Genomic DNA, 17,360 nt, shown 5'->3' with positions numbered 1-17,360 from the left:
AATGGAGGAAATAGTTGAGATTAAAGGGAACATATCCTCACATTACAAAGTATGAGTGTGGAGAAGTGAAACATACAAGAAATAAGGAAGGGTGACCAAGGTGATCTGATAAAATTGGAGAATCGTTTAAATATGGAAACAACCAGGTGGGACCAAGAAACTTCCAACTTTCCTCTTACAGACATTCCAAAGGAGCTCCACTCCATAAAAACATGCCAGGGGTAAACTGACTTCCCACTCCCAGTAGAAAAACACCCTGTCCATGAATGGTCCCCTTTACACAGTGTGGCAAAAAAACAGTGTACTAAAAGGGAAACTGAAAATTCTGTGTTCATGTTCTTCCAGGAAGAGAAATGCAACATAGAATGAGTGTGCAATTTATTCCACTGGGAACTCTGATTTCATTGTCAGCAGACTATTTAGCTGCCACCTGCAGCCGGTCTCACATGCTCCAACAATTCCCATATCTTCCTGTGGCCTTGAGACAGCATGTCAGTTTTAGATACTTTCTCAGGTGAAAAAGAATCCATCCACCCAAATCAATCCTTTGTGAAGACCTTCCACCAATATGACTGCAAAAATGAATGTATGTGAATAATCTGAAAAATTTGACAAACGTGGCAATAAGACAGACCTTCCACTTGGAAGGACCTAGGGGGGAATAAATGATAAACAGGATGCAGGGATGACAACTCTGAGTGGCTGTTTGGAAGTGTGAAGCTCACCCAGCCATGTCAGGAACAGGACCACAATACATGCTATGGAGCCCATGTTGGAATTCCCTGCAGTTTCTTCTCATTTCCAATTCCTCCACCTCCAGTCACTTCGGTTCCTCCAACCCAATTGTCACAATTGTTGCTAAGTTCTCCTCCCTACTGTGTAACTCCAGAACCATCACTAGTTTTCTGAGACTCATTCATGATCTCACCTCCAACATGTATTTCCTACATCTGGGGCCAGTGGAGAGAAAAACATGTGATAGGAAGGACCCTCCAACTGGGTCTTATAAATAGCCACAAACTCATATACATTAGGTATCACTCTTCTATGTTTTCTCTGTGCTCTAATAAAATGGAAACTGAGTCTTAAGGATGATTTAAAATAAAACAGAAAAATAAGAGTCACTATCGACTGAGCACAACATTGTACACTTGTTACACAGATAATTTAAATAGCCGTAAACTTCCCATCTATACCTATAACTCTCATCCTTGTTCAGAAATCAAGTTGAACATGGCTCAAAGCCTTTCTACTCCTAAAAATGTGTATACACTTCCAGCAATACTATTTATTCTACAATATTGGGTAGTTTTATTTAATATAGATATGCAGAGCAACATTGATGAGACTTAGCATACTCATAGGCTATATCTGTGGTATTATTTGTATACTCTCCGTGTTCCTAGGTGGTCTTAATATGACATGGGCATAAGAGGCAAATATCCTGAAATTAAGATCAAAGTGGAGCACTGTGTTGATGTAGTTCTTTACTCCACTAACACATTCCTACTCAAACTTCACCCATTTCTTCCACCATGTCTGAAATCCATGAGACCGGTTAGGAAGCAGAGAATGCAAAAGACCACACTTGCTAGGAATACTACCTCCTTTCTTAAAATCAGTGATGTTCCAGTGCTGGATCATAGAGCTCTTAAATTTCTATTTCCTATGATGCAGATTTGTCAGGTTAGAGCAAGAAATTTAGAGAACACCAATAGACTCTGCGGGTGTGGGGGACTCACAGAAACAACTCTCTACCAGAATCAGTCCTTCTTCAAAGTTACTAAAAGCAACCGACCATCAAAAAAGAATTTCTGAGCCTCCCATAGAGTCTTTCTTGTCTAACACCCATGGATTGAGTCTAGGAAAGCAGAGCCTTATAGACAGATTGACTATCACTTTTTCTCCATTCCTGCATCCTTTAAAGGATCAGCTGTCTCATCCTCTCCCCCAAGAGAAAAAGATTTTCCTTCAAACCTGAAGGTCTCCTCCTGTCAAGAAAGCAAAAGAACAGGGGTGATGTAAGTATGCAGGAAGAGAAAAATAGTATTTTTGCTCAGGAAGAAGTAATGAGACCCTACTCCCACTTCAACACGCTGTCCTCTCACTCCATAGGGTTATATGAAGAGGACCCCATTCAGTGCTCATCACTTTCAGCCTCCATGACTGAACTCCTGATCCTGGCTATTATGGGAACTGCTGGTGAGTTCCATGCTATGCTAAGTCTGGTCCTGTTTTGCAATTATTTGGAATATATGGACTCTCTCTGCCATCACAGTAAGTTCACCTAACCTTCACTCCAGAAGTCAGGTTTCCCTAAGGTACCCTAGTTCCAGCAGTTGTACTTGCCCAGTCTTCACATTTCTCACATTTCATGAGTCCACAACCTGCAAAAATCATTGTCAGATGCATCACTGTGATCACTAAGGCTAGAAAGGGCTCAAGGGGAGGTTCAAGAAAATGACCTGGCAAACACATTCCTCCACTGAAATAGCTCTGGGAATCCCTCGTGATAGAGTCTGTTAAGGGAAATGTGCCTGAAGTTGTTTTAAAACTCATTTATCAAATTCTCAACCTTAATAATTTTGATGAAGGTGTCTGGTGTGCCTTGTACACAGGAGTTACTGTACCAGATGACTTTAATATTAACAGAATGTAGTCAAGGTTAATAACTACTTTTATGTTATTCAGCTTTTGGGTCCTCATTTGTTATGCCTGACTTTGATTGGAACACCTCTCCCTTCTGGCCTTACTGTACACATTTTAGTGATGTTAAGGAGATTGGAACACACAGTCTATGCAGCCAGAGAATTTTCCAAGATAGCTATATCTAAGTAATTAACCTGGAAAGTCATTTTTCTGGTAGCATAGATACTTGGTGAATTTCTGAGTGAAGCAAGCAGTGGTTTAGAAAACTGACATGGAATTGGATCCTAAAAGATTATCCTACAAATGGTGTTCTGAGATAATTTCTCCTGCATTTTCCTGGAACTAAGATGACATCAGAGCCCTCTAGAATTTAGTTACCTGTCCTATCATACCTTCCACTGTAGAAACTCAAATTCTGTGTTGTCTATAAGGGACAGTGTGTTCCCTAATTTCTCTTAGTCATTATTCTCAGAAAATATTACTTAAACATTAGGAGAGTGATGTAAATCTGAGGGATCCATATTCCAACATCTTACTAAATTTGCTTCTCCTTTTATCTCTACTCTAGGGACTTTTTGTCATAATGATGACAAGATCACAGGAGGATACACCTGTCAAAGGAATTCTGCCCCTACCAGGTATCGTTGACTGCAGGCCATCATTCCTGAGGAGGCTTCATCATCAATGACCAATGCTTTGTGTCTGCGGGTCACTACTACAGTCATAAGTGGTGGTTCCTCGACTACATTGCCCAAAGTGTGGCATCTTTACACCAGCCATCAGTATGGGCAAGTGGGCATGTGATGAAGTTGTAGTGGAGAATGGAAAGACATATAAGAGAGAAGTTGCTGGCAGCAGCTGACATTCATGTATTTTGTGTGACCATAGACCGGTAGTAAGATCAGTATTTATAAAACCCAATAGAGGGTCCTTTCTTTTAGATGTTTTTCTCTCCACTGACTCCAGATATAGAAAATATATGTTGGAGGTGAGATCAGGTTTGAGATATCTGAAAACTAGTGATGTTTTTGGAGTCAACAGTAATGTAGGAGAAACTTAGCTTTAACTGTAATAATTGGGTTAGAGGGAGAAAACTGACTGGAGGTGGAGGAATTGGAAATCAGAAGAAATTGGAGGAAATGCCAACATGGCCTTCATAGAATATGTTGTGGTCTTATCACTGGCAGGCCTGGATGAGATTCAGACCCCCAAACAACTACTCAGAGCTGTCATCTCTGCATCCTTTTTTCTCATTCATTTCTCCTGGGTCATTCCTAAGTGGAAGGACTGTCATATTGCCATGTTTGTCAAGTGTTTCAAACTATTCACATACTTTATTTTTCTCAATCATGTTAGTATGATGTATTCAGAAAGGATTAATTTGGATGGATTCCTTTTCACATGAGAAATAATCTAAAACTGACATCTGCTCCAAGGCCATAGGAAGATCTGGAAATTGTTGGAGTATGTGAGACCAGCTGCAGGTGGCAGCTAAATAGTCTGCTGACAAGGAAATCGGGTTCCTAATGGAACAAATTGCACACTCATTTTATGTTGGCATTTCACTTCCTGCAAGAACACGAACTCAAAATTTTCAGTTTCCCTATTAGTACACTGTTTTTGCCACACTGTAAAGGGGATCATCTAAGGACAGGGCTGTTTCTGTACTTGGAGTGAGAAGTACGGATTACCCATGACATATTCCTATGGAGTCGAGTTTCTGTGTGGTGTCTGTAGGTGAAAAGTTGGAAATTTCTAGATCTGACGTGATTGTTTTCATATTTAAACTATTCCGTAATTTTATCAGTACACTTTAGTCACACTTCCTTATTTCTTGTATGCTTTATACTCTATACTCCCATTTTGTAATTCTTTATTCTCAACTATTTCCTCCATTACTTTTCTCTAGACTACTATTTCTTTCATTTTACACTCTTATTTTAATGAATGAAATTTGCTTCCTGAATATGACACCCAATATTCCTCTACTCTGTATAGTGAAGAAATCATTTGTGCCTTCCCCTCTGAAGATGAAATCTTAGTCCTTAACTATGATCTCAAGGCTGCTCACTGGTATTCACCAATGAGATATTTCAGGTATTTTTTTCTACCCCATTTATGGCTCCTCACCTTGAATGCAGGCACAACATGCTATTTTCATGCCCTAGGTCATTCCGGGATTTTTTCTTATTCAGACGTTTTATTCAATATTTAACTCTAAATGAGAACTCTCTAGGTTTAAAAGTATCAAGAACTGATTGTAATTTCTAAGGCAGATGGTGAAACTGGCAATTCTGCAATGGCACAAATAGAAACACCAGCCAGGTTAACAAATGGGTGTCTGTATCCAAAGCTTGATGGAGAGCTGCGATGCACGAGTCCAGGGAACATTTGGCAGGACTACAAAAGAACGCAAAGACACAAATAGGTAACAGAGAGTAAACAAAGTAGTCCACAAGTCTATCACTACTCCATGCAACAGACCCTTGTCTCATTTTGACTAATAAGCTAAACCTCAGAGGCTGGATCTCCAAGTACAGGTGGGTACTGATGCCTAGTCATGGATGTCAACTTGACTTCAGAGTTGTACACCAAATCATACCCATGCAGCTCTCTATGCTGATGAGAAACGTTCTTTATTGTAGAGATGGGAAAGCCCACTTTAGGGCTGGGTCACACCTTGTCGTGGCATCCCACTTAAAAGGACAAGGAAGAAGGAAGATTTTGCTCTTTTCTTGATTGCTATCACTCATTGTCATGTTTGCGTATCCTACAACATCCTAAAGCATTGCTTCACTGGTATTAAAACCTACTTCTTCAGAGTTTTGCTAGACAGTTTTATGTTAACATGATACAAACTAAAGTCATCTGAGAGAGGGAACCTCAATTAAGAATTGTGCCTTCATATGATTAGGGCATAGATAAGCCTGTAAGGCATTTTCTTAATTAGTGATTGATGGGGGAGGATCTAGTCCATTGTGAATAATATCATCCCTGGGCTGGCAGTTCCAGGGTCTGTAGAAAAGCAGGCCAAGCAAGCCAGGTAGAACAAGCCAGTAAGCAGCATCTCTCCATGGCCTCTGCATCACCTCATGCTCCAAGTTCCTTCAGTGCTTCATCTCCTGCTCTGACCTCTTTGAGAATAAACAGTAAAATAGAAGTATTAGCCAAGTGATTTCTTTCCTCTCCAAATTGCTTCTTGATCATGGTGCTTTATTGCAGCAATAGAAACTCTAAGTAAGCCGGTAGTCACAAACTCAAAACCAGTGACAATCTACGTACTCTCTTGGATCTTCTGTACATTGCAGGTGCTGAGATAGCAATTCTTACAAGGGAATCACCAGAGGATACTTGGCCTATCTGACTTGAGACAGGCATGAATGCACTACCTAGACCATAACTGTTTCCCATTCTAGTAAATCCCTGTTTTTAATATGTATATATTCACTGTATCAGGTCTGTTCCATTGAAGTACCTGACTAATATATGAGGACATCAATGATTATTAACGGGTAATCCTGGAGTAAACAGATTACCCTGGCAATAAAATACCAACAATTATAAACAGACACAAAAAAAACTGTGTAGTCTTTAATACTTAATTCCAGGGTGTGTGTCTGTAGTGGTATATGGTTCTCCCATGACCTTGGGCTATATGGCCCAAAGGAGGCAGTGCTTCTTGCAAATACCACTACACCTGTGTGTGTGTGTGTGTGTGTGTGTGTGTGTGTGTGTGTGTGTGTATGTGTGTGTGTGTGTGTGTTTACTATGTCTTTGCTGGTATTGATTTTTGATACAACCATGACTTTTGTAATTAATTGTAATTCAGCAATTAATAAGATGATTTTAACCACTGCCATATCACAGAGGGCTATAGGCAGTACCATCTTGAGAAGGTGCCCAATTATTGATATTGAACCTTTTGAAGGATTTCAAAATAAGAATGACAATTTTTTATTTCTAACTCAGGAACAATTTGGTACATAGTCAGTATAGAATATAACCACATTAGGTAGTCATATATGAGGATCTGAGGAAAATGGATAGATTGAACAGCGGGAAAGTGAGGCTATGAAGATTATACAATTTCTGGTCTCATCCTCCAAGCAAGGGTTAAGTTCTTTCATATGTGGATAACTGGAGACAGTAACACCTACAAGATCCATTTTTTCTGTGTTCCCATAGATGCTTTCCCAGGAAGCATTGAGAGTTTTGGGCTTCTGTCCTTACTCATTTCCATAGAGTCCTGCATCCACTGTTATTACTTCTGAGTAGTATTTAATGCACTGAAACTGGGCAGTAGAATCTCTGTTCCCCCAGCTCTCCCCTTCCAGAGCTGACCTCAGGTCTTCCGTCATATTCCCTGCTCTCATGTACTCTCAGCACACGACTTGGCTTGAATTTTTACCATTTTATGTAAATAAGGATGCTTCTAATAAGAATAAGAAACCTCCCAGTTGATAAAGAGCACAAATAATATAGGTGCAACCAGGCACAGTTTGATTAGATTTAATGCTCATTCTATGATGTTTAACTCATACCTGACACTGCCAAAATGAACTAGAAATTGAAACTAGATAATTCAATGGCCTGGTGGGGGGGAAACCTACTAATATAATTCAGCTAAAGGAACATACCAATAAAAATGACTTCCTATGACATGTTTTCATACCCATGGAGCAGAGTATCACTCATCAGAGGAACTTCTTCTTGCATTATTGACACAGGTACCCACAACGGAACGATGTGTAGAGAATGAGACTTTTTTTGGGGAAGCCAGCCCTAAACAGGATATCTTCATCAAACCTTCCTCTCAAGGCTCAAAGATCTACATGGAAGAGGAGCCAGAAGGATCTTAGGAGTCAGAGGTGGTGGATTTCGCCAAGGAAAGATCATCCTAGAGATGCACCAGCACTAATGCACATTTGAACTCACAGGAACTGTGACAGCACCCACCAGACCTGCAAAAGTCCAAAGCATGAACAGAGGGAAGTGGACACGCATCTGACCCCTACATGAGAAACTGTTTGCAAGTTATGCCAGCTGGGAAAGAGAAAAAATCAGTTTTCCCCAGTGAAGTGTCACTGAGTATACCAACTACACAGACCACACAAAATGGACACCATGTTTTTCTTACACTTTTTATGTTTTGTTATTTTTTTCCCTAGTGGATTTCTCATTTTAGTTGGTTTGTTTTAACTTTCATCTTTTTGTTTTATGTTTTTGAGAAGAGAATGATTATAGTTGAGAGAGAAGGTGGAAATGATATGTATGTTAGAGTAAAATGTGATCAAAATAAAATGAATGAAAAATTTTCATATAAAAATTATTAGTGATCTGATTGATGAGATGACTCAGAGATTAAGAGCACTGGATGCCCTTCTACAGGTCCTGAGTTCAAATCCCAGCAGCTACAGGGTGGATCACAACCATCTATATTAAGAACTGGTGCCCTCTTCTGGCAGGTAGGCAAACATGCAGGCGGAACACTGTATACTTAATAAATAAATAAATAAATAAATAAATAAATAAATAAATAAATAAATCTTTAAAGATATTACTATTGACCATAAGTGGATTAAATTAACTGAATGAAGAAAAGACAATTCAGATCCATACTAAGAAATTTCAAAAAGGGTTAGAAATTATGAAAGAAAATCAACCTTGGGACTATGAAACTGACTGAACTACCCAAAACACAGTGAAAGTACCAGAGTAGCAGTGTAGAGCAGGGAGGAAGCCAATGCCGTATGTGGAAAGCAGTGTTGAGAAATCACTAAATTGGATGATTATGGAGACAAAAATCATGCATGACCCTAATGTCCAGGACATCTGGATAGGAGGTCAAACAAACGTGGTGTCTTTGTGGTGCCTCCCTGCCATGCATCACGGAGGGGTTAACTACTCTGGTGCTACTTTGATTTAGCTGGCATAGGAGCCTGGCTAATTCTACGGAACCCTGGTTTCCATCACCTTAGCACATTTCCTTTCCTTTTCCCCACTAAAACTTTACAATTAGTGTGCCATATTGTGGGTTTACTGTGACATTTTCAAGCGTGTATGTCATTGTCCACTCCTCATGTGGATCCTCCCCGTTACAGTCATTGACATTCTCACAAAATCCCTTGAACCATTGGTCTTCCCAATCATCTCCATTCTACTTTCATGTATATGTTCATCTTCTGAGTGAGCAATGTAATATTTGAGGGTTTGAGACTTACTTCTTTTACTCACATGAAAATTTCAAGTTCCATCCATTTTTCCTGTGAATAATATATTATTATTCTCTAACACTGAATTAAACTTCATGATATTTATTCAATTTTTTTAGTTTATGGTTTGTAATCATTTGATAAATTTTTGTTTTATTTTTGTTATATTTGTACTATTTAAAACAGTGTATAAATTTAAATATGCTATCACTCCCCAAGTCCGTTCAAATCCCCCTCCCTGTCTCCCCACACTAAGATTATTGAACATTTCTTTTTTTAATATATATATATTTTATTTTACAATACCATTCAGTTCTACAAATCAGCCATGGGTTCCCCTATTCTCCCCCCTCCCACCTCCTCCCCTTACCCCCAGCCTACCCTCCATTCCCCACCTCCTCCAGGACAAGTCCTCCCTCGAGGACTGCGATCAACCTGGTAGACTCAGTCCAGGGAGGTCCAGTCCCTTCCTACCAGACTGAGCCAAGTGTCCCTGCATAAGCTCCAGGTTTCAAACAGCCAACTCATGCAATGAGCACAGGACTTGGTCCCACTGCCTAGTTGCCTCCCAAACTGATCAAGCCAATCAACTGTCTCACCTATTCAGAGGGCCTGATCCAGCTGGGGGCCCCTTAGCCTTTGGTTCATAGTTCATGTGTTTCCATTCATTTGGCTATTTTTTTCAATAATTGAGTAAAACTGAAATTTATTATAAGCCACAGTCATCCTAGGGACCTCCATGCTATATATATAGCCTCTATGGTTCTATGGGTTGTGGTCTGATTGTTCTTTATTTTATATCTAGAATCCACCTATGAGTGAGTACATACCATAACTGTCTTTCTGGGTTTTGGGTTACCACACTCAGGATGATTTTTTCTAGTTCCATCCATTTGCCTGTAAATTTCATGCTTTCATTGTTTTTCTCTGCTGAGTAGTACTCCATTGTGTATATGTACCACATTTTTTTCATCCATTCTTCCGCTGATGGGCATCTAGTTTGTTTCCAGGTTCTGGCTATTACAAATAGTGCTGCTATGAACATAGCTGAGCATGTATCTTTATGGTATTAATCAGCATTCCTTGGGTATATGCCAAGAGTGGGATGGCTGGGTCTTGAGGTAGTTCGATTCCTAATTTTCTGAGAAACTGCCATACTGATTTCCACAGTGGTTGTACAAGTTTACATTCCCACCAACAGTGGAGGAGTGTTCCCTTTGCTCCACATCCTCTCCAACATTGGTTGTCATTGGTGTTTTTGATCTTAGCCATTCTAACAGGTGTAAGGTGATATCTCAGAGTCATTTTGATTTGCATTTCTCTGATGATTAAGGATGTTGAGCATTTCTTTAAATGTCTTTCAGCCATTTGTAGTTCTTGTTTTGTGAATTCTCTGTTTAGCTCTTTAGCCCATTTTTTAATTGGACTGTTCAGTGCTTTGATGTCTAGTTTCTTGAGTTCTTTATATATTGTGGAGATCAATCCTCTGTCAGATGTGGGGTTGGTGAAGATCTTTTCCCAATCTGTTGGCTGTCTTTTTGTCTTATTGACTATGTCTTTTGCCCTGCAAAAGCTTCTCAGTTTTGAGAGGTCCCATTTATTAATGGTTGTGCTCAGGGTCTGTGCTGTCGGTGTTTTATTTAGGAAATGGTCTCCAGTGCCAATGTGTTCAAGAGTGCTTCCTATTTTCTTTTCTATTAAGTTTAGTGTAACTGGATTTATGTTTATGTCTTTGATCCACTTGGACTTGAGTTTTGTGCATGGTGACAGATATGGATCTATTTGTAATCTTTTACATATTGACATCCAGTTATGCCAGCACCATTTGTTGAAGATACTTTCTTTGTTCCATTGTATAGTTTTGGCTCCTTTGTCAAAAACCAGGTGTTCATATGTGCATGGATTAATGTCAGGGTCTTCAATTCGATTCCATTGGTCCGTATGTCGGTTTTTATACCAGTACCAAGCTGTTTTTATTACTATAGCTCTATAGTAGAGTTTGAGGTCAGGGATGGTGATGCCTCCAAGGGTTGCTTTATCGTATAGGATTATTTTAACTATCCTGGGTCTTTTGTTTTTCCATATAAAGTTGAGTATTTTTTCTTTCCAAGTCTGTGAAGAATTGTGTTGGGATTTTGATGGGGATTGCATTGAATCTGTAGATTGCTTTTGGTAAGATTGCCATTTTTGCTATGTTAATCCTACCTATCCATGAGCATGGGAGATCCTTCCATTTTCTGATATCTTCTTCAATTTCTTTCTTTAGAGATTTAAAGTTCTTCTCAAAAAGGTCCTTCACTTGTTTAGTTAGTGTTATCCCAAGGTATTTTATATTATTTGTGGCTATTGTAAAGGGTGATGTTTCTCTCACTTCTTTCTCAGCCCTTTTATCATTTGTGTATAGGAGGGCTACTGATTTTTTTTAGTTGATCTTGTATCCTGCCACTTTACTGAAGGAGTTTATCAGCTGTAGTAGTTCCCTGGTAGAGTTTTTGGGGTCACTTATGTATACTATCATATCATCTGCAAATAGTGAAAGTTTGACGTCTTCCTTGCCAATTTGTATCCCTTTGATTTCCTTTTGTTGTCTTATTGCTCTAGCTAGTACTATATTGAATAAATATGGGGAGAGTGGACAGCCTTGTCTTGTTCCTGAATTTAGTGGTATCGCTTTGAGTTTCTCTCCATTTAATTTGATGTTTGCTGTTGGCTTGCCATAAATTGCTTTTATTATGTTTAGAAATGTTCCTTGTATTCCTGATCTTTCTAAGACCTTTATCATGAAGGGGTGTTGGATTTTGTCAAAGACTTTTTCAGCATCTAAGGAGATGATCATGTGTTTTTTTTTCTTTCAGTTTGTTTATATGGTGTATTACATTGACTGATTTTTGTATGTTGAACCATCCTTGCATCCCTGGGATGAATCCTACTTGGTCGTGATGGATGATTGTTTTGATGTATTCTTGGATACAGTTTGCCAATATTTTGTTGAGTATTTTTGCATCAATGTTCATGAGGTAGATTGGTCTGTAGTTCTCTTTCTTTATTGCATCTTTGTGTGGTTTGGGTATCAGGGTAATTGTAGCCTCATAAAAAGAGTTTGGTAGTGTTCCTTCTGTTTCTATTGTGTGGAACACTTTGAAGAGGATTGGTATTAGTTCTTCTTTGAAAGTCTGATAGAATTCTGCACTGAAACCATCTGGTCCTGGGCTTTTTTTGGTTGGGAGACTTTTGATGACTGTTTCTATTTCTTTAGGGGTTATTGGTCTATTGAAATGGTTTATCTGGTCTTGATTTAATTTTGGTATGTGGTATTTATCCAGAAAATTGTCCATTTCTCCCTGGTTTTCCATTTTTGTGGAGTACAGGTTTTTGAAGTATGATCTGATGATTCTCTGGATTTCCTCGTTGTCTGTTGTTATGTCTCCCTTTTCATTTCTGATTTTGTGAATTTGGGTGCTCTCTCTTTGCCTTTTGGTTAATTTGGCTAGGGGTTTGTCTATCTTGTTGATTTTTTCAAAGAACCAACTCTTTGTTTCATTGATTTTTTGTATTGTTCTCTTGTTTTCTATTTCGTTGATTTCAGCCCTCAATTTAATTATTTCCTGGCGTCTATTTCTCCTGGGTGAGTTTGTTTCTTTTTGTTCTAGGGCTTTCAGTTGTGCTGTTAATTCACTGGTATGGGATTGCTCCATCTTCTTTATGTATGCATTTAGAGCTATGAATTTTCCTCTAGCACTGCTTTCATAGTGTCCCATAATTTTGGGTATGTTGTACTTTCATTTTCATTGAATTCTAGGAACTCTTTAATTTCTGTCTTTATTTGTTCCTCGACCCATTGATGTTTCAGGTGGGCATTATTCAGTTTCCATGAGTGTGTGGGTTTTCTATAATTTTTGTTGTTGTTGAGGTCTAACTTTAAGGCATGGTGGTCTGATAAGATGCAAGAGGTTATTCCAATTTTTTTGTATCTGTTGAGATTTGTTTTGTGTCCAAGCATGTGGTCAATTTTTGAGAAGGTTCCATGGGGTGCTGAGAAGAAGGTATATTCTTTTGTGTTAGGATGGAATATTCTGTAGATATCTATTAGGTCCATTTGAGTCATAACATCTGTTAGGTCCTTTATTTCTTTGTTAAGTTTCAGTCTGGTAGATCTATCTTTTGGTGAGAGTGGTGTGTTAAAATCTCCCACTACTAATGTGTGGGGTTTGATGTGCGTTTTAAACTTTAGTCGTGTTTCTTTTATGAATGTGGGTGCTTTTGTATTTGGAGCATAAATGTTTAGAATCGAGACTTCATCTTGGTGGATTTTTCCCGTGATAAATATGTAATGTCCATGTGCATCCTGGTCTCTTTTGATTAATTTTAGTTTGAAGTCTATTTTATTAGGATAGCTATTATATTAGGATAGCTATTATATTAGGATAGCTACACCAGCTTGTTTCTTAGGTCCATTTGCTTGGAAAGCCTTTTCCCAGCCCTTTACTCGGAGGTAGTGTCTGTGGATTAAGGTGTGTTTCTTGTATGCAGCAAATGGATGGGTCCTGTTTTCTTATCCATTCTGTTAGTCTGTGTCTTTTTATAGGTGAGTTGAGACCATTGATATTGATGGATATTAATGACCAGTGATTGTTAATTCCTGTTATTTTTTGTGGTTGTGTTGTGTTGTCCTTCTGTGGTGTATGTTGGTGTGGGATTATCTATTGCTTGATTTTTCATGGATGTGTTTAGCTTCTTTGGGTTGAATTTTCCCTTCTAGTGCTTTCTGTAGGGCTGGGTTTGTGGACAGGTATTGATTAAATCTGGTTTTATCCTGGAATATTTTGTTTACTCCACCTATGGTGATTGAGAGTTTTGCTGGGTATAATAGTCTGGGTTGGCATCCATGGTCTCTTAGTGTCTGCATGAGTTTTGTCCATGATCTTCTAGCTTTCATAGTCTCTATTGAGTAGTCAGGTGTTATTCTGATGGGTTTATCTTTATATGTTACTTGGTCTTTTTCCTTTGCGGCTCTTAATATTTTTTCTTTGTTCTGTGTGTTTAATGTTTTGATTATTATGTGGTGAGGGGACTTTTTTTTTGGATCCAGCCTATTCGGTCTTCTGTAAGCTTCTTGTATCTTCATAGGTATTTCTTTCTTTAGGTTAGGAAAGTTTTCTTCTATGATTTTGTTGAATATATTTTCTGTGCCTTTGAGTTGGTATTCTTCTCCTTCTTCTATCCCTATTATTCTTAGGTTTGGTCTTTTCATGGTGTCCCAAATTTCCTGGACGTTTTGTGTTACAACTTTTTTGTCTTTAGTGTTTTCTTTGACTGATGAATATATTTTCTCTATTGTGTCTTCAGTGTCAGAGATTCTCTGTTCCATCTCTTGCAATCGGTTGGTTATGCTTGTTTCTGTAGTTCCTGTTCGTTTAGTCAGGATTTCTATTTCCAGCATTCCCTCAGCATGTGTTTTCTTTATTGTCTCAAATTCATTTTTAAGATCTTGGAATGTTTCTTTCATCTGTTTAATTGCTTTCTCTTGGCTTGATTTGATTTCTTCCCATTTTTTGTTCGTTTTTTCTTCCATTTCTTTAAGGGAGTTTTTTATTTCCTCTTTAATGGAGTTTTTCATTTCCTCTTTAAGGAAAGTTTTATTTCCTCTTTAAGGGAGTTTTTCATTTCCTCTTTAAGGAAAGTTTTTATTTCCTCTTTGAGGGAATGTTTTATTTCTTCTTTAAGGGCCTCTATCATCTTCTTAAAGTCATTTTTAGGGTTGATTTTTTCTGGTTCTTCTGTCATGGTATGTTTAGGTCTTGCAGGTGTAGAATCACTAGGTTCTGATGTTGCCATATAGGTCTCTATGTTGTTGCCTGTATTTTTGCACTGGCGTCTACTCATCTCTTCCTCTGTGCAGTGCAGGTGTTGTCTGTGTCTGAGAGTGCCTCTCTTGTTCTAATTTTTAGTCTTGGTTTAGTAGGGGTTCTTGGTTAAATTGGTGCTATTGGGCTATTTCTTCAGGGGCAGCTGATTTCAATCGGTGAATTATATACATATGATTCTGGTGATCTGGTTTGGTGGCTGGGTAGCGCCTTCTTCTGTGTTCCCAGGTCACGTTTTGTTCATTTGTCAACTCCTCAGCTGATCTTGTTTCTTCAGACTTTAAACTGTAGGCATCTGAATCCTCTCCCAGATGTGTTTCAGCTGAGCAGGGTAGTCTCACCAAAACCTCCAAGTTGTTGGGTTTCACATGATCAGCAGCTGGGCCCTGGGTTGTCCTCAGATGGAGTGTTCAGATTTGTTCTGGTTCTGACCCACGGAGATAGCTTCTTCCCCAGGTGTTGGGGTTAGGGGTGTCCCTGTTCCAAACTGCGTCTGCTTGTCTCCGTCCCTGGGCCTGTCTACCTCTGCGGTCTGCTGGCGGGCCTGTGTGTCTCTGCCAGCTGCCGCTGGGCCTGTATGTCCCTGTTGGCCACCACTGCCGAGCTTGTCTACCTCTGTGGGCCGCCACCGCAGGCCTACCTGCGTCTGCTTGTCTCCGTGCCTCTCTACCTCTGTGGGCCGCCGCTGGGCCCTTCCTCCTGCTGTCCCAGCTTCCCGAAAGACAGTGAACATTTCTTTAAGGGTTTTTTAGCCATTTGAGTTTACTCATTTGAGCCCCTGTTTAGATCTGTACCCCATTTTTGATTGGATTATTTGTTTCCTTGAGATCAGGTTTATTGAGTTCATTACATATTTTGGATATATCAGATGTGTAGCTGGGAAAAATATTTTCCCACTCTGTAGGCTGCTGCTTTGTGTGAATGATGGTGTCATATGTAACATCAATTGTAAGTCCCTAAGTTACAGTTGGTCAGAGATTTTATTGCAGCCATAGAAAGGAAACCAGGAGAAAGACAAAATAGAGCCCTGTATTCCCTAAGAAGAACCTTTGGTGGTGCCTTGAACATTGTGAGAAACCAGAAAGTGTTAAATCAGAAAGAATGCATGAGCAAGAGCTCTCTATAAGCAGACAGACTTCATGGAAGGCCATGAATGTGGGACACTTTCAGGAAGTGCATGGAAGCAGGCATGGGTATTTGTTGGTGATGGAGAGATGGAAAGATATAAAAGGTCAAATAGGATAGGCTCTTCATCATCTGAGACCGCCCAGTAGGAAAAGAGTGGAAGCCTAGAGGGCATGCAAATAACAAAGCAATTCTGACCATAACCAGTTTTATATCACCTTCCAGGTGTGGGATAGCATTCATGAACAACCTTCTCTGAATCTTTGCTTTCTAGCTGTGGCACTGGAATGCCACTACAGAAGGGAACCTTAAGTAAATGTGAACATGTCTAAGGGATTTCTCAAGACAGTACATGCAAAATAGTATTATTGTGTGAGATAAGCAGGAGGCAGATTGCTCAGAGATGTGAGTGGTTTAGATCCAGAAACTCTTATTTCTTCTATAGAAACAGAAGTGGGAATTGGGGTTTCCCAGTGAGACATTATCTAAGTAGGACACCCACTTTCAGGATGGAGGAGAACTGCATTGGCATGGACATTTTTAGGTAGAGAGCCTGCTCTGTTAGTGCAACCTACAGTCCAAGCATTAAGCAACCTGAGCAAGAAAATCCCAAGTTCAAGGCCTGCCAGGATTACAGAGCAAGACTTTACATCAAAGTTCCCAAAATGAATATAGGGAGGGGACTCAGAAGACAAGATGGTTAATCATTGCTAAGGTTTACACTGGGAACAAAGAGTTTCTGCCATAGTTAAAGAAATCAGTAGTCTTGTCTACTGCAGAACATATGTATACTTTACAACTTGAAGTCCCCCAGATATACTGAGGAAGAAAAATCTTTAGCTCAGCTATTTAGACATGGCTTTTCTTGAAAAAGTAAAATGAAAGAAACTCCCTACTATGGTTCCACTGAAATTATTGTTGTGTTTCAGATGTTGCTGATGATTGTTTCTTGAGGCCCACTTTGAGTCCAGAATGACTTTAGTGGAGAATGCCTGATCTCAAAACCCTCAGATAAGAGCTTGCCTCCCAGAGCTAAGGGACTAAAAAGGTCAGACAGAGGAACAAGTAGTGATGAAAAATGCACTTTATTGACACAGGGACTGAGGAGGGATTGGGGATCTCTAGTTGGCAGCAATTGTGTCCTGAATCCAGTCCACATAGTTGCAGACCTTGGTGTACACACCAGGGAGGTTCTTCTGGGCACAGCCATAGCCCCAGGAGACAATGCCCTGAAGTTGTCCATTGCAGACCACAGGGCCACCAGAGTCACCCTGCAATGGAGAAATACAGTGTTTAAAGAAGCTGCATGAAGAATGATCACATCTGCTCTTACATTAAGACCATTCCAGTCAGCTTCTGACTCCATATGTTTTTCATTGAACACATTCTCTAATCTTACTAATGAGATGAAAGGAATCCAGGGTAGAGAGCACTTACCCTGATCCCACTGCATAATCTTTCTAGTCTCACAACTTTGAACATTCAAATCTCTCTACCAGGAGAAGAGGGG

The 17,360-nt window shown here is 39.4% G+C and overlaps 1 protein-coding gene across 1 annotated transcript in view; it reads right to left on the bottom strand.

Annotated features, from left to right (window-relative positions):
* Positions 1 to 16,916: 16,916 nt before the first annotated feature.
* Positions 16,917 to 17,360, bottom strand: part of LOC114689373 (anionic trypsin-2-like) — a 5,605-nt gene continuing 5,161 nt past the window's right edge. The window contains exon 5 of the mRNA XM_037203620.1: positions 16,917 to 17,121. Within this exon, the coding sequence (XP_037059515.1) occupies positions 16,972 to 17,121 (150 nt within the window). The 3' untranslated portion in view covers positions 16,917 to 16,971. The remainder of the gene's footprint in view (positions 17,122 to 17,360) is intronic.

Source organism: Peromyscus leucopus, chromosome 3, assembly GCF_004664715.2.
Source record: "Peromyscus leucopus breed LL Stock chromosome 3, UCI_PerLeu_2.1, whole genome shotgun sequence".
Lineage (NCBI taxonomy): Eukaryota > Metazoa > Chordata > Mammalia > Rodentia > Cricetidae > Peromyscus > Peromyscus leucopus.
Note: the sequence above shows the minus strand (reverse complement) of the source record. Positions and strands in the feature narration are given on the sequence as shown.